The sequence below is a fragment of the Zosterops lateralis genome, assembly GCF_965231275.1.
Source record: "Zosterops lateralis genome assembly, chromosome: 5".
Classification (NCBI taxonomy): domain Eukaryota; kingdom Metazoa; phylum Chordata; class Aves; order Passeriformes; family Zosteropidae; genus Zosterops; species Zosterops lateralis.
Window position 1 is genome coordinate 4383404 of NC_139766.1, and position 18380 is coordinate 4401783.

The following is an 18380-nucleotide window of genomic DNA, read 5'->3' on the forward strand; positions in this document are numbered from 1 at the left end:
CCTGAACCACGCTGTGATTCCATGATTTCTGTCTTTTCCTTTCTCTGTGGTGACTCAGTCTTTCTCCTTTGCAACCATCGAAACAAAACTCTAAAGACCTTAGTATGTAACTCTTTTTTACTCTTTTTTTTTTTTTTTTTTTTTTTTTTTTACCTGGCTAAACAAATGAATTATTAAGAGGATGTGGAAACATACAAATTTTAGTTCCACAGGAGGGGTTTCTGTAGCAAAATTGAAGCTGGAAAATGAGTGACTGCAGAACCTCCAGTGCAGTTCCTTAGAATAAATCCTAAAACCAAAATATTTTTCACAAGTAAAAAATACAATAAAATCACTGAACTGAGTACAACAGTAATTCATGTTCATTCCAAACTCACAAGAGACTTATCATTCTGTCTTTCTTAAACTTATTATTTTAAGCAATCTTCTTCAGCTCATCTCTAGAAGGGCCATACAGATTCTGTTAAACTTGTTTTCCTGGCCCATCTCCCTACAAAATTGCTAGAATTTTCAACTTCCAGTGAAATTTAGTCTCTACTTCTCCTGGAATATATTATTTAGCCTTTTCCTGACCCAATATGAATTGTCTTCTGTCAGGAGGGGACTATGTATTGGTATGTTTAAACCTAGATTTCTGCTTACAAGCACTGATGCCTGTTGTTCAAAATGTTTTTCCTTTTAGTACTAAGCTTCTCTTCATCACTTTTAAAAGGGCTATTGAACACTGGCATAGTTTTAAAGGAGTGATGTTCAACATTTAAAATAAAATATTAGGACAGATATATTTTTGAGCAGCAATTTACGCCTTAATAAAACATTGTGATATTGAAGTTCTGAATAACCTGTAAATAATGGAGCCCTCTACCTAGGGGATGATGAAAATATAAAAATAGATCAGGGTTTGGTAGCTTTTGGATCAATAGATAATCTTTCCAGCTGTCTCCTGGAGGCTAAATTACTTGAAACAGTAGTGAGGGTGTCTTGGACATGCAACACTTGATGTTTTAGGAGATTGAGCTCTCCCAGATATTCTGGCTTACATTTGAAGCAGCAGAGGAAAAAGAGCAGTGTCTGAAAATGGTGGTTCCAAAACACCTTACATAGATTATTGTTAATACTATTGTTACGGTTCAGTTGAAACCCTGAGCTTGTAAATCACGAACTTTAAAGGAAAACAGTGTTCTCTAACAATCACTCCTTTAGTTGTGATACACATTGGGGTTTTGTCTGTGACATTGTTTTATAGGCCTGTAGTTGCCCCACTTTTTGTGTATTTCTTGGCACTCCATCCCATTCTTTTATAGGTTACCATTGTCAGCCTTGTTCATCTGGCTTTTTTTTTAAATAACATGCTCAAAGTATTGGCTTTGCTTCTCAGACATCTCTAAGTGATCCTAACTTTTCAGTACAAGGGTATTCATTACAATAACATCTGTCTTTATAACAATAATTTTGGTAATAGTAATTTCATCTGTTTCATGTGCTGAAATTCAAGCTCTGTGATTTCCTCATTAGTGGTATCTGGAGTTATTAAAAACCAGCAACACAGTTCCAGTCTGGAGCATCTTCTTCCAAGGTTGACCATATCTCATCTAAAATGCACCGAGTCTCTGGGCTGATTGGCCTGACTGTCCTTGTCCTGGTTCTGTGATATTCTCTAGGGTTAGAAAAATCTCCTGTTAAGTACCTCATGCTGATCCAAAGAGTTCTGTAATGAGCAAATCGTGGCATGGAAATGTCCTTAATAGTTGTGATACATATTTGGAGAGTTTAATATTTTACTCTAACAGCTTAAATTGTAAAAAGGAAAAAAGAAAGGAGCAGAAAAAGTCTTTGTAAAAAGGAAAACCAGTGCAATACCTTAGCAGAGATCTTTCTAGCATTCAGCAGATGCTGAAATGTCTCACCATCCTGAAGAGCTTTTTGTTCTTGTTTTATTTCATTTCCCAACCAAATGTAGTTGAAGTTCCCTGTATAAACAAGTTCTAGCTTTAATACCATGCAGTTTTACCTATAAGGCTTTTCAGATTTTGCTTAGTATAAATGACTGTGTTCTGTCTTTGTTGTTCAGATAATACTGTTGACACTGCTTGACACTGTAGGCATTTTCTGAAATAATAAAACACCTCAGTACTTTGATTTCTTCCACTTTCCAGACATGGATGTCTTGAGAAACCACACAACTTCTCATGTCAGGTGGCAAATCAGGCTTAAAATAATTTGAATATTATATTCAAGAAGCTGGATCTGACGTTGAGTGACCAGGGAGGGAACTGCAGCCTTGGGGCAGAAATGCAGTGGAGCACCCTGAGCTGGGGGAGTCTGCAGCCAGCACAGCCCCTGGTCACAGCCTGTGGGAATTGGCTCATCCTGAACTCAGAATAAATCAGATGGGCAGGAAAAAGCTCTGAGGAGATTAGAATGGAAGCAACTCAGACTGAGAAAATTGTTTGAAAATATCTCAAGTATGAGCAGTATGCAAATGCTCTTAATGGTCACAAGAAATCAGGGACTTGATTAATATATTCTCCTGGTGCAAAGTTCTCCTCATTACACCATGAATAGATGTAATTCTGTCCATAGGAACTTGAATACGGATATTTTGGCATTCAAGGAATTCTGTGCATTTCTCCTCCTTCTCCTTTTAACCCAATGCCAGCAGCAATTTTTACTTCCTTTTCATCCCAAAGTATCTTTCTTCCCTTTGCAGAGGAAGATTAACAGAGAAATGGCGAACGGCTCAATACCAAGCTTTTTCATTTTTTTTTCAGGAAACTAATAAATTCCTTTCCATCCCTTCTAGGAATGAAGGCCAAAAATTTATCACAGAGCAACAATAAAATAAGAGTATTTAAGGACTTAAATAAATAAACTTTAATAAACTTATATTTTCAGCACAGAGCAGATGGTGTTTGACAGACCTGCCTGGAGCTATGTAGCATCACATGCCATGCCAGTTATTTTTCAATAATGTGATTTACTAAACAAATTTCTTTGAAATCATTTGATGAAGAAGTTGCTTTGTATACAGACTAAAAGGCAGTAGCCATTTTATAAGTAACAGGTGAAGGACACTTAAAATTCCTGAATAAGTGAAAAAAAAATGGTGCAGAATGGGAGATTTCAGCCATATTTGTATGAGTTAATAAAATACTGCCATTGAGAGAGCTCAGTTGGATCTCTCTTGTTTTGGTTTAGTTCTCCAGCACATCCCATTGAGCATCTCAGGCAGCGTGGAGGCACGATTTGGGCAGTTGCACACAGCAATGTGGAACAGCCTTTGCTCTGCTTTGGATGGGCCAGATGGATATTGACAGTCTGTGTTGTGTGTCCTAAGAGTCACAGAAGGGTTCCCAGTTGTTTCATGTTTCACGGTGGGATGTACCTTAAGGGCCACTGTTTATATAAACACTGTCTATTTAAAACTGGAGTCAAAAAGTTACCAGATAAATTTGAAGGGAGACTTAGGATTTAGGCTGCCATGGGCCTGCTCTCAGTGAGAGTTTCCCCCTAGAGACACACAAAACACCCAGATTAGGAACCTAAATTTCAAACTTTGAAGTCAATCTCAAAATTTCTACTTTTTTTTTTTTTTTTTTTTTTTTTTTTTTCCAATGCCCAGGAGCCTTTTCCTCTAAATGGTGAAGTTTATCAAATGCTTAATTTATTTAGTGTCACTGTATCTCATATCTGACTATCCTGGAAGGGTTCCCCAAGTTCCTGCTCAAGGACAACTTTCTGACCCCCAAAGTGGGGGCCAAGCATTAATTGCTTGACCTCACCATGTTGGTGGTGAATACAAAATATCTCTGCCCTGCATGAGATCAGTGAAGGGGAATTGTGAACCACTTGTGTTTTTTGAGAGCTGTAAAATACTATCCCTATGTAGTCTTTAGTGTCTTGGTATTTGCTCTTTGATTTTTTACGTTGTGTTAGTACTCATTGGAATTTTGGCCTGTTTAGCAAATTATTCCCTGATTTTATTAAAAATAAGGAAAGAAAAAGTGCCAAACAAAGGTTGTCTTTGCCTTAAAAAAAAACAAACCTTGACATGTCTTTTGTGGTCATGGATCGTTCCAAAGATTAAAGCTTAAACAATGAGAAGGAAGAGAAGAATTTAAAGAATATTAGATAAATTGAATTATTTGACTGGGAAAATAAAGCATCCCAGAACATGAATGTCACAAAGGAAACTTGGTTCAGCAACTGCATAGGACACAGCTGGAGTAATTTTCTGTTTCTCTAAGTTTTCTCAGAATATAACTCTGTATTCTAACAAACTAGAACCTGGCTGAGACTGGCTCACCTGGCAGTCCCTGCTGTACTATTCCAACACTCAGGAGAGGATTCCTGAACCAAACATTCCTGTCTCAGCTTTATTGTGAAATTTCAGCTTGAAAAACAGGCTCCATTGTGTGCACATATGGCAGCTGCTGTCTTGAACAAAATACCAGGGACTGAATTTGGGACATTTAAAACCAAAAGCCTGTGCTGACACTGCTCAGGCTAAAGGGATGTGGTTCTTCAGCTGGGGACCAGAAGAACTCAGTTAAAGGATGAACACAAGAAAAGTGAGATAAAAATATCAGTGGGTGACACAGATGCCTCCTCTCGTGTGATGGCAAATGCTTTCCCTCTCTGTTTTCTGGTGTCAATTTGTGTGATTAACTCCAGAATTTGTAATGGATCCTTTTTAGAAAGCTAAGAGGTAAATTTATGTTTTGTATTAAATTCTGGTGGCACTTGATATTGTTATCTTTGAATTTCTAAATGAAAAAAGGGGATGGGTTTTACAGATTTCTAAATGATCATAAAAGCTTTGGCCTCGTGTCATAATTAGAATTACAGGCAGGAATGAATGCCTAAAGCAGAGACTGGAACAGAGGCCTCTCTTGCCAATGTAGAGCTGATAACTGTGCTGTACGTGTGAGAGGATATCATTGAAAGGGTGTCTTTAATCCCCATCCCACCCCAAAAGTGACTTCTCAATAGCTCCCAGAAACGTGTGTGCTGTTAGGCTCAGCTGGAGAGAGAAAATCGCTCTTAATCATATGCAAGGAACAATTCTAAATAGGAGCATTTGAAAACAGCCTTGGGAAGGAAAGAGTACTGCCAGGAAGAATGGGAGATCATTTTGATTCTTGATGAAAAGCTTTCAAACGGAGTTCAATGCGCGCAAGATGTGACAAATCTTTAGAGTAGTTTTAAGAGAAAGGTAATACAGCCAACAAAGTCACTTAATGCTTTTTGTGCCGTTCAACCTAAAAACCATATTTTCCCCCCATTGGTTATGAGCCACAAAAGGCTTTTTCCCCCCTTTTTAATCTTCGTGAGGAGTTTTGCTTTGAGACTTCCTGCAGGAAACTGTTTTAAGTGGATTTCTTCTTTACACTGAACCTAATGTCTGCCAATATGAGTCCTGTTACAGGCGTAGGGACCATTTTCCTTCTGTCCTCAAGCTGTGTTGCTGCTTATTATCATGTTTAACATTCCCAGTGCTTGGCAGGATAGAGATTAGAAACTCTTAATAATCATTTTATAGTGAAAGGTCTTGCCAGATTTTTTTGAGTATTAGCTATAATATATGCACATAATTTATTGGTGAAAAAGTTCTTAACTCTCTGGTGAGTCACCTTAATCTTTGTTCTTATCACTTTAGGATTGTTTTAAAATAATCTTCTGTGCCTCCTGCACATAAAAACATTAAAAACATTACTTTGGAAATAACAACTTGATGGTAGCAGGCAAAAAAGCTGCAAAAATTTCCTTTGATGAATCCTTACTATATTTTTTTTTTTTTAAGTTTATATTACCTGGAGGACTTTTCTCTAACTCTATAATTTTGTGTTTTTTAACAGACTGGAAGGAAGGAGAAGGGAGACCCACTGAACATTGCCATTGACAAGATGACCAAGAAAACACGAGACCTTCGGAGACAGGTGAGCTGTGCTTTTGATAGTGCTCCTTGATTTTCCAAGGAAATCATTGCTTTGTGATTTCAGACTGGTTCTGCCACATGTGGAGGTATAAAAAATTGCTGTCCTCATTTAGATACAGCCCTACATTGCACATGGCATTAAGCAACATAGCAGCATTTCCTGAGACAAAAAAAAAAAAGGAAAGGGAGAAGGAAATGCATTCCAAACATAACCCCCAATGGTCTTTCCATGTGGGAGGGGAGGCAGATTGTCCAGACCTTCCCTTGCCTTGGCAGCCCAAAAACCCCAGTCATAAAAACACTGGCATATGTGCTTATTTGTGTTTTATGTGAATACTCTCACTGCAGTAACAGGAAAGATGAGCAGAATATGAAAAAGGAGAATTATGAGAGTATAGTATGTTCAAAGAGAACTTCTGAGGTACTGTATTAAATAGAGATCCTGTGAAGATACAGAAAGTCATAATAAATGACAATTTTGCCAGAGAGGTGGATGCCCCATCCCTGTAAACACTCAAGGCCAGATTGGATGGGTTTGAGCAACCTGATCTCATTGAGGATGGCCCTGCCCGTGGCACAGGGAAGTCAACCAGATGACTTTTAAAAGCCCCTTCTAACTCAAACTATGATTTTATGTCCTATGATTTTATGAATAATTGCAAAATCTACTTTAAACCATAAATTTTGGCTTTTTTTCTATTACATTTATCATTTTGTTTTGTGATAAGAAAGAATGGTTAATTCGAAAATCTTGATATGGAAAAGAAGTGAAAGGACATTGGCAACCAAAAAGGAGAAATCTTTTGATTTCTCTTTAGACCCTCACGTTAAGGCAGGACAGATTGCCTCTTTTGACCTCTTTTTTCTTCCTTTGAGGTGATCTTAATTCTGCATTTTCTGTAAAAGTTAAATAATAATAATAACAATAACAATAATAATAATAATAATTCTACCCGGCCTCTGTGAAAATTATCCCAAATCCAGAAAATTGCCAAACCAAGTAAAGATTTAAATGTATCTTCAGGTACCTATTTGCAGCAGAATAGTTTCAGAAAGAGTGGCCCCTGTAGGCATTTTGAAATCAGTGCTCTGTACTGCTAAAACTGAAGCTCATTTCAGCTCTTCCCTCTTAACCTTTAGCAGACGTGTTTGAAGATCATTTTCTCAGAGCTTATTTTGCCAAATACCAACCCCACTGCAGTGGACGTACAGACAATATGAATCACTGAGTCTCCTGAGCAAAGCCTGGCGTCACATCTGCTGCTCAGCTAATGACACAAGAAGGAGCTCTGCCGTTCTGACCTCCAAATTTGTGGGATCCTCGGCTCTGCAGTGGAGCTGGGACCATGTGTTTCCTCCCACCTCTGTTCTCACTGCTTCAAGGAAGTAGCAGACTAACACATGAGTTAGTTCTGTGTGAGGCTCTCAGCAGTTGCCTGAATTACTCATCCCTAAAGCCAAATTTACTCTGAAACGTGATACAAAAATGGCACCTTTCTTAATAAGCTGTGTGCTTCTCATGTGTGTTCACCCCCGTGGAATGTTCAGCCTCAGAGGGGTTGGAACTCTGGATGTGGGTAAAGTGAAGCATAGATATTGTATTTTCCTGCTTGGAGATGAGGCTTTTAATACAGTTTCTGATATTTATAGAAGTTAATCACGTAGGTATAATGTTTATTAAGTTGTGGCAGTTGCTTGTAAACTAATCAAGATTAAATCATAATTGTGCTGGGTTTTGCACAAACATAGAGGAAGATGGAGTCTGCTTTCAACAATGTGCATTCTGACTGTAAATCATGATCTTTCAGAATCATAATCAATGTTGTGCTTCATCACATGAATATAATCAGCCCTGTACCTGTGTGTGTCTGCCCAGACATGCCTGGGCACTCCCTGCTGAATTCCAGAATGTGAGGGTGTCACTGAGGGCTTGGTTTAATGGCTGAGGAGAGAAGATCCAGAGGAAATGAGCTGCAGTGGAGTTATAGAGTCCCACTATTGCAGTCTTTCTATTCTGGGCAAAATCATTGGAGAGACAACCAACTTTGAGTATCATCATGCCTTTTGTTTTTAGTGAATCCCTCTTAAAGCTTGCTTTTCAGACTTTGGAAGTTTAATGTCAACACCATAAAACTAGATAACCTGCAACAGACATTTTGGTGATGAAAAATATAGATATAGATGATATAGACAGATTTTATTTTATTTTCCAATTGGTAGTTAGACTCCCTTGCAAGTCTTCAGAAATCACCCATCCAAGACTGGTTTTTCATTTTCTCCCCAGGTCACTTAGCTCTTTATTTCAGAGATTTGATTTCATTATCTGTATAACATGCAGACATGGGAAATGATTGTGGATGGAACATGTGGTGCTAAAATTCCGCCTCACAAATCACAGTCACTCCAATATTTCTTATTCTGATGGAATTACATCTTTTAAACTCATCATCGAAACTCTCCTGGGAGTTGGGAAAGGATTGTGGAGATCTAATTATATGTCTTACTATAAACTGCCAGTAAGAACATCAACATAAGTCAGACTGAGCAAGTTTTTGGAAGCAGACACATCTCACCAGCCTGTGGCTTACTGCTGCCATTCCTTACTGGATTTTCATGGAATCACAGGGTGATTTGGGTTGGAAGGGACCCAATACCCATCTCTATCCAATACCCTGCCCTGAGCAGGGACACCTTCCACTATCCCAGGTTGCTCCAAGCTCTGTCCAACCTGGCCTTGGACACTTCCAGGGATCCAGGGGCAGCCACAGCTTCTCTGGGCACCCTGTGCCAGGGCTCAGCACCCTCACAGAGAAGGATTCCTTCCTAAAATCTAACCCAGGCTCCTTGGTACACTTTAAACAAGGAGCTACTGGAGAACGTCCAGCAGAGGCCACAAAGATGATGAAGGGTCTGGAGCATCCCCCTTATGAGGAGATACTGTAAAAGCTGGGCTTGTTTAGTTTGGAAAAGAGAATAGGAGGGATCTCATCAATCCATATAAATATTTCCAAGGCAGGGGTCACAGGATGGTGCCAGGCTTCTTTCAGTAGTGCCCAGAGACAGGACAAGGACTAATGGCCATGAACTAGAACACAAGATCTTTCACCTCAGCATGAGGAAGAACTTTATGCTGAGGGTGGCAGAGCCCTGGAACAGCTGCCCAGGGAGGCAGTGGAGTCTGCCTCTCTGGAGACATTCCAAAGCCACCTGGACACATCCCTGTGTCACCTGCTCCAGGTGACACTGCCTTGGCAGAGGGGTATTGAACTGGATGGTCTCCAGAGGTCCTTTCCAACCCTAAAGAGTCTGTGATTCTGTGATCCTGCCCTCTGTCAGTGCAAAGCCCTTCCTGCTGTCCTGTCACTCCAGGCCCTTTCCAAAAGTCCCTGTCCAGCTCTCATGTAGCTCCTTTAGGCACTGGAAGGTTCTAGAAGATCTAGGAGCCTTCTCCTCTCCAGGTTGAATCAGCCTTTCATTTTGAACAAGCTGGAGAAAGCCCTGGATCTGATAAAAAGTGCCAAGTGGCAAGATTTGGGATCTTTTTTTCCAGCTGGTACGCAAGCCTAAAAGACAAAACTCAAAATCTAAACTAAGACATCTTTCCCTGTGTGGTACAGCAAGCCAGGCCAGCAGCAGGTGCTGGTTGATGCCAATTGGAATAGTCTGCCCGGGCAGCTGGTGGAGTCACCATCCCTGGATGTGTTTAAAAGGAAACTGGATGTGGCACTTGATACCATGACCTAGTTGAGGTTTAAGGCTGGGTTGGACTCAGTAATCTTGAAGGTCTCTTCCAACCTACACATTGTATGATTCTGTGATTCTGTAATTCTTTTCTTAGTTTGTTTTTCCTCCATACGAGGAAAGAGACACCCCAACCCCAGAGTTCAGATCCTACAGGTAGTCTCAAATTCTGGGCATTTCAAGTGTTGCAGCTCTGGGGTGACATTGACAGAGAGAGAGGAGCAGGAGGGAACACCAGAGGGTTTGTTCACAGCACTGGAGGCACAGCACAGCCTGGAGCTGTGTGAGCAGAGCTCTGTGCTGTCACCACCACTGCTGTCCCCCTTGCCAGGCCCTGCTGCCATCCCCCCTGTCCTGGTCCAGCTGATGGCTGAGCTGCTTCATTCCACTCCAGGTGGAATCACCAAAACCATTTGTTTTGCCTTCAATGCCACCCGTCTGTGCTACCATTGCAGCAGCCTGCCTGCATTATTTCATTTTTTGTCCCATTTTTGCTTCCTGTGCCTCCAAGTGGAAGGAATTGGACAGAAATAAGATATTTTTTCACCACCCCAATTTATACTGGAAATTATACTGTCACATACAGCTGTTAAGGAGAATTCATCCAACTCCTACAGACTGAGGTTTATGTTATTGCTAAAGCTGCTTAGAAATACTGCACCAAATAATTTCCACAGAAAATTATAATTTTTCTTAAAAACTGGAAAACTTCCAAAATTTACCCAGAAATTTAATTTTGAAAATTAAAGAATATAATAGTTATAAAAAAAGAAACCTGAGAGTGTTGAAAAGTCTAGTGTGGATTTTTTTCCAGTAGTTTCCAGTTTTCATTTTGAGAGTTATTAATTTATTTTTAGCCTAACATAGCAAATACAAATATTTACATATAAATAAATACTAAAAATTAACCCCTCATTTTTACAATGGCCAAGGAGATTTTCCTTTGTCTCAAAGCATTTTGCTAAGTTTTAAATTTTCACATTTCACTTGAAAGTAGAATAAAGCAAAAATTTAAAAATACTGTATTTTTTCCTAATGTTGGATTTCTGCTTCTCCATACAGTTTTAAGCAACAAAACTTCATTAAAACATATATATTAATAAGAATTGTGGAGTAGAAAGTCCTGAAATAACTGCATTTCCAGTTGCATTTTGATAAATACTTTTGAACATTTAGCCTGACATCCTGGGCTTTCACTTTAATGGAATGGATGCCTAAATAGAAATCAATAGAGATAATAGAAATTAATAGAAATTAATCTTAAGTTTGGGTGTGCAGTATCAAATGCTTTTTTTTTTGCCACCTGATTATAGTTTTGTGGTCTTTGTGTGTTGTTGGGTAAAATCCAGCTCAACCTTTTGGACAGGTCCCACAAAATGCAGAATAACATCAACATCCTCTTAGTAGCTACATCCAGGTAGTAGCTAAGATGGTGATTTTGAATATGGAAAAAAGAATTCTTCATACCAGTGTCTGAGGCAAAACATTCTGCTCTAGCACTTCTTTTTATCAAAAATGGTCTCTTCTCAGATTGTCTTTTCCAGACAGCATCCAACAAACCTTTGAGGAATCCATATTGTGTGCACACAGGAGTGAAAACCAAAACTGTGAACACCTGAATTAATGACATTTTGCTCTTTTTTTAGCACTGTACTGTCTATTTAGGGCTTTCCACAGCAATAATCTCAGGTCCTCGATTCTCCTGTTTCCTCTAATTTTTTCACTCCCTGCTCATCATCTGAGGCTCATTTGTTCCTCCGGGTGAAATGCAGTGAGGAATGGGCTGGCACCTGTGTGGGTGCTCTGGCCAGGCAGCTTCTGACTTCACATAACAAATTTCCCTCCATAGGACACTGATTTGGGTCACTTTTCTCCTACCAGATAATTTTCCATCAAATTTCAGCTATTCCCCATCCTTAAGATCTTTTTTCTCTATCAGATACTTTTAAAATTGGCCAACTGATTATTATGTGTTTGAAAATATATTAAAAAAAAAAAGGGGGCAGATTTCCTGTTATGAGTATCATTCCCTCAGAAAACCAGCCCAGAAAGTCAAGCCCAGAGCATGGTTCTGTTCTCCTCTTCTATCTGCAACTACAGTAACATTGGGCTGTATAACCATAGCAGGTTACTCTTAATAAATAAACCCCATAAAATCCCATAATAAATAATAAATTTAATTCATTATTTTTAATTATTATTTATTTTATTATTATTTATTTTATTTATTATTATTTAATCACATAATAAATGAATAATAAATGAATCCCATTAAAAAAATGGGATTTCCACAGTGGCATGGAGCTTGTTTTCCTTTATGATTTCCCACAAACAGCTTTCAGGTGTATCTGGGGTTTGTCCATCTTACTGGTGATTTAATCAGAATTCCTTTGTAGCTGAAAACTGTAAGATAGGTTTTTCCAAGATATCTGCATTGGTTTGGCTGAGTTTTCCCTCTTTCTGATGGCTTAGGATATTAATTGCTTCTTTTCAGTGTCTGCTTTTTCCAACAGCCACTATCAGTGTCCCAGGAATGGGAACATGATTTGAGGTACTCAGGATCAGGTTTGGCCATTTAGGCATGAACTAATATTAACAGTGACCGTGCTGTGGTATCTTTCTACCAGGCACACACTCTGCAGAAGCCAAATTTAAAAAAAAAATAATAATTAAATAATCCAGGTCATATTTGCCCTTGTTTTATACCTCTAATCAATTCTTTATGTATAATGCAGTAAGTACATCCTTTCACATGACCCTTATGTATATTTGATCAGTCATTTACATTCTCCTGTGCTAAGATGGGCTCTTGCAAATTCCTTTGTGAGGCACTTGGTGGACTCTGGGCATGATTTTCATCAGCCTGTTATCAGCCATGTTCTCTAACATCCTTCCCTTTATTCCATTATTATATTATCTTTTAGCCACAGAATATCCTGAATTGGAAGGCACCCACAATGACCATTAAATCCTTGATAGTATTATTTCAGTAGCTGTATTAGCCTGCAATTTAAGCTTGCAGAAGCTTAAAATTTGATGAGACAAATACCTCCTGTAATTTATTCATGCAGATTTGGTAAAACAAAGACCTTGGGGACAATGTCTCGATCTTACTCACTTTTTAGCAACTTCATAGGTCTCTGTAAGGACTTGCTGTCCTTTGTTTCATGTGGGTTACAGCAGTTTGAACTAGATCCCAGGCTTCAGCATGTACTTGGGCTTATTTATCATCTCCCTGTGTTCCAGCCCTTGAGCAGCAGCGTGTCTCCATTTGCTCTTTGTGTCACTCATCTGCACGTAGATTAAGTTGTATTGCTGTTTATAAATGTTATTTAGGGTAAAAAAAAAAGAGTTTAGCACTTTGAAGCCTGCCAAAATCTGGTGTAGACTCTAGAAGGACTCTCAGAATAAAAAAACATGAATATTAACTCGTGGAATTAGACTGATGGGACACCTAAAACTGAAAGAACATGTTCTGTTGGAACAGATTTTATCACAGCTAACCCATACAATGTCAATTATATTCTGGATAGACACTTATATAATGCTTTCAGTCTGTGGGCTTGAATCTCTCTCCTCAAGGATATGCATTGGTTGCTTCTGTACAGAATGTAAATCCTTTGAGGAAAACACAGGACATCCTCTAAAAGAGGAAATCTTACCATCATCTTATTGCAGCAAAGCTTCTGTCTCATACCCAGACCAGATGACTTGCAAATGCTGTAGAGAAGGCCAGTAGCACCTAGAAATTGAATCTTCGTGCTCTAAATCATTATTAACTGACTAAATTTTTTTGTTTATCCTCTCTTTACTGTGCTCTGTGAGGATAGGCAAGACTGACTGTCCAGTTTTAGAAGAATAATCTAAATAATAAGCTCAGAAAATAAAGTTGCATCTGAAGGTGAAGTTGCCTCACTTGAGGTATTTATTCTGTGTTGCACCAGCATTAGGAGGTACACAGCATCTGAATATTAAGGTATAAACCCAAGGGAAGCATAAGTGTTCAATAAGCAAAACAAAATCTTCAGTGGAAAACAGTGAACACAATTCTAATCAAACTTAATATACATTAATGAAAAAGCCCCTTTCAGCTTCCCAAAGACAATGAAGAGCACACCCAAAGAAATAAAAAACTCATACTGAGGGGCAAGGGCAGAAGAAAGGGAGAACTCTGAAAATTCACACCAGCTGATGTCAGTTATAGAAATCAGGTGGTGATGGAAAAGTAGTTTTCATTTGGCCTCCCTTACAGTCACTGGAGAGTTCATCTCTGGAGGGTGACTTGGGGTTTCAAGGATGTGTTTTGTATAAGTTCTTTGTACATAGGGAGTCATGAACAAACTGGTTTCTAATTTAGGCACCCTAAAGGCAGGTTTGAGTGAGGAATCCTTTCCAGCTCCCCACTGGAGCAATCAATAATGCAGCAATGGGGGCATTTCTGGGGCAGCTGGGAAAGGTTGTTCTCCTTCTCTGATGTGCCCTTTGTTGCAAACAAGAGGGCATTGGGTAAGGTTATAAATCCTGAAAGGTGCTTTTTTAAAAAAAAATCAAGATAAAATTTTAATAGGGGAAGAAACTCAATTAATTAATTAATTGAATTAATTTAATCCAAGTGTAATTTAAATAGGAGAAGAAAACAGAGAACGAAAAGGTCACAGATCTTCCAAGCTCCCATAACACTGCGAGAGTTTGTAAGAGTTGATGCAGTGTTCTGAAGATGCAAAACTTCATACAAGTGTGAAGAGGTAGCAGAATATCCAAGCAAGTTGTAACTTCAGAATTTAGTCTTGCAGGAATGTTTATTAAGATTTATTTTGCAAAGGCAGAGTAGAAGCAGGGTCACACTTAAACAGATGATCCACAGGAGTCTGTGCTGTATTTCCAAAGAGGAGTTTCTGGCTGTTTCCAAGGGGAAGTGCAGTGTTATTGCTGAGATTGCCCCGTTCTGTTGCATGAAAATACATCTTGACAAAATGCTGGCATTTTTTAAAGGGAGCCAGACACAAATTAATCTAAACCTCTTTGAACCTAAGGCCACCTGTAGCATCAGCTCTTGCTTGTGAGAAACTCTGCACCTTTTCCTTGTTGCTTAATAGGTTTGATTTTCACCTGCAGTGACTCCAGTGCTCTTGAATATGGAAATCTGGAAGCTGCCTTCCCAAAAGCAGTCCATGAAATGCTAATACAGATTTATTTCTGTGCCAGGGCTACATGTTAATAATCCCTTGTATTCATTTAATAGGGGTGCACTGCATTGTGTGGAGTTCTTTTCTAGATTTTGTAGTTGTTTTCAAGGTTTTGCAGCCTGTACAAAGATGTTAGGCTGGAGTTTGGTGTGATGCTGGCTTAGAAGGCAGAGACAGCAATGCTCCACTTGATGAAGTCCTCTGCTCCTCCAGCTCCCACTGAATTTATGGCCCCAGGAATAGGGACACTCTGAATGTCACCAGCGTGGTCTGAAAGAGCTGTGAGCCCCTGATCAATAGTTCCACTTTTTGTCTGCTCCAATTTGGTAGAATAACTGGTGTATTTACTTCAGGAAAGAACTTTGAGTAAAATTTTCAGAAATCTTGTCTAAAGAATTAGGGAAAATTCACTGTTATTTGAATTACAATCAATAAGGGTTTTGATAGGAACTTCTTTGAACGACCACGTCTTTGTCTCCCTCAAAATGCACTTCTGGGTGTTTGTCACTATGACATTGAGGTTTTTATGGTGCTCTGAAGTGCTCCAGAGGAAATGGAGAGTGCTTTAATACTGCTGATTTACTCTTTCAGGTCTGCAGTAATTTCCTTACTGCCTAATTATAAGGCTTGGTTTAATTTACTCTACACATAATGTTTACTGATGCACATATGGTGCCGTATTTCAGGAATCCGTGCCCAGATCAGGTAGGTTTGGGTAAGGCTGCAGTGTGTAACATTTTCATCCAATAAAGGAAACTTTGATCTGAAACATCATACTCATGATGGATTTTTTTTTTTTTTTTTTTTTTTTTTTAAAAAGCCACAGTGTAACAACCATGGCTGCTTTTGCTTTTTGAAATAGGGACTTTGTTTTATCTTTTCACTATTATTATTATTATTATTTTTAAACTGAATTCATCAGCAAACCAGGTTGGCTTTTCAAAGTGCCTGGAGAAGAATTAGGAGGCAAAACTCAGTGACAGCTGTATTGCATTGGAAGAGATTACTGCACATAGTTTTGTATTATTCCTCAAATAATGAGCCCTCATAAAACCTCAGATATTTCAACAAATCTTTGTGTTTAGAAGATGCCTACCTCTGTAATCACTGCAGAGGAATAAGTATGGAGTTTTTAAAAAATCTTTTTGATGAAAGTCACTGTAAATGTGAGAGAAGCTCAATGGAAGTGTATAATGTTTTTACATTATAAATAAAAATACCTACAAAATGGACCAAAAAAAAAAAATAACCACACACACACACACACACACACACAAAAACAAAAACAAAACCACAAGAAATGTATTTTAAGAGATTTCTGTTGATAATAGTTTTACATAAAGAAGCTTTCACTGTTCTGTAGTGTCATCTTGAGAACGACCTATAGTCACATCAGCTAAAGAAACTTACAGAACTTTGAATTCATAGCAACAGCTTCAAATGTTGGTGTTCATTATCAATAATGCAGTAGCATGAGGTAGGGAGCACTATAAATGTGGAGGAAAACATAATCCTTTTCCACAGACTTCTCTAATTCCATCTTCCTAATGGCTTTATGAGCAGTGGCAAAGTACATCGAGTTTAATTGCCAAATGGGATTTCAACATTACATTTGTTTCTTAATTGACATTAATTTTATTCAGTAACTCTGTTTCTAAGTGTTATGAAATATCTTTAATGTTATGTTCTACTTGTAATTAAGCAACCTGGTACAAAAGGTTTTCTTTCCAATTCTTACTGTGTAGAAATGACTGCAAAGGAGAAGAAAACAAAGTATAAGCGAAATGAAGATGAAAGAAAAGACAACAAAACCCCGCAAAAAAATGAACCCAGGGACAAAACCCAGCCTGATCTTGCTGCTGTAAGGGCGTTTTGAAAGGCCTGGATGATAATTGATAGTATCAGATATCAATCACCTCTGTCCATGGGGCAGGATCCGCTGGTGACTTTGAGTAACTCTTGGACAGGATGATGAGAAATCCATTTTTGCAGCACACAATCAATTTTTAATCTTGTTTCAGCCATTGTCTGGCACTTCAACAGACAGGTCTACCCAAGAGCTGTCATCGGCTTCCACTGGGCTCAGTCTCTAGGTCTTGGAGAAGCTGATGACAATATTTACTATGCCAGGCTGTTCAGGGTGGGACTGCAGGTGTGGCATGTGTGACATTTATTGTATTAAACCTCTAAGACTTATTGGATCTGACTGCTCATGGCGAGGATAACTTCATTAAGAGTTTTTGTAGAAAGTTTCCTTCCCATCTTGGCCAAGTAGCTGTTTCACCTCCCCAAACCAGCTTTTCCCCCATTTTATTTATTTTTTTACTGTATTTGATTAAAAAAATCCATAAAGCTTCAAAACAGCTCTACTTGATTTAAGTATCATTTCAGCAGGGCCTGAGACAGTGTATGAAGCTACACAATAGGTTGTGGTTCGTAGTTTAATCTTTGGATTTTTAATCCATTATCTCTACTCTTCCTCATTACCCTCTTCTTTGTCTCACCTCTTTTACATCAGACCCTTTAGGTCTGCAGTTTTTAGTGACATTTTTGACACTTTACAGTTTTCACAAGGTTATTTTTCAAAGTCTTATCCCTTTTTTTTCTCTGCTAGGATAACCTATAGTTGTTTTTTTTCCCTTCTTTGTTCCTACATGTAATTTCCTGTTCTGCAATTTCATCCTCCCACAGTCACTTCATCTCAATTCTACCCTCTCAGGTTGTACAGAATGCAAAAGTTAATCAGTGTCTTTTCACTTCTGGGTTATTTTGACTTCCCTAATGCCTTTCACTGTCTGCCCAGTTCCTACCTGTATTTCTGGTTTTCTCACATTTTTGATGGGAATCTCTGTACTGCCCTCTACCTGTAAATCCCCTGTATAATTTTTGATTTTTAGAAATAATAAATGTTCAGTAGAATCCCAGCACTGACATCAGAGTTGGGTCTTTGTCATTCTATGCAGACATGAAATTCAGAGTTCATACCCTGATAATCCTCACATGTTTGAGAGGTATGTGGTTATCATTACCCCCAAAATATGGTTGTTTTTTTCTCTGCTATTATGTAATTGTTAATATTGCTGGCAAGCCTGAGGCTTGCTCTCGCTGAAAAATGGTTTTTTTGAAAAGGAGGTATAAAATTTTTCTGTCATGAAAATTGATAAACCACCCACCTTAGGCCCTCAAAAGAAACCTCCCAGCAAACAAACAAACAAACAAACAAATAAATTTAAATCAATGGGGATTAAATACCTTAGCACTTGGTAACTGAGTTCTTCCATGCTTCAGGCCATGAACCATTTTGAAGAATCCTTTGTAGTGGCCTGTGACTAGGAGGAATGGTTTTGTCTGTGTTCCTTATACTCTTTCAAATGTTTGGTCAAAAATTGTCACTTCAACTTGCTTTCTGTTAGTAAATTCACCCCAAATCTTTTCCTGATTATGGCAGCTTCTTTAGGGAGAGGAAAGCTCACATATTGAAAAATATATTAAGAAGTTCAAACTAAAAGAGAGCA

General features: G+C 38.5%; 1 protein-coding gene across 2 annotated transcripts in view; it reads left to right on the forward strand.

The window, feature by feature from the left end:
* CTNNA2 (catenin alpha 2) overlaps positions 1-18380 on the forward strand; it is a 470001-nt gene that overhangs the window by 345638 nt on the left and 105983 nt on the right. For both annotated transcript variants that reach the window (XM_083861796.1, XM_083861797.1), the window contains exon 8: positions 5859-5939. In XM_083861796.1, the coding sequence (XP_083717922.1) occupies positions 5859-5939 (81 nt within the window). The remainder of the gene's footprint in view (positions 1-5858; positions 5940-18380) is intronic.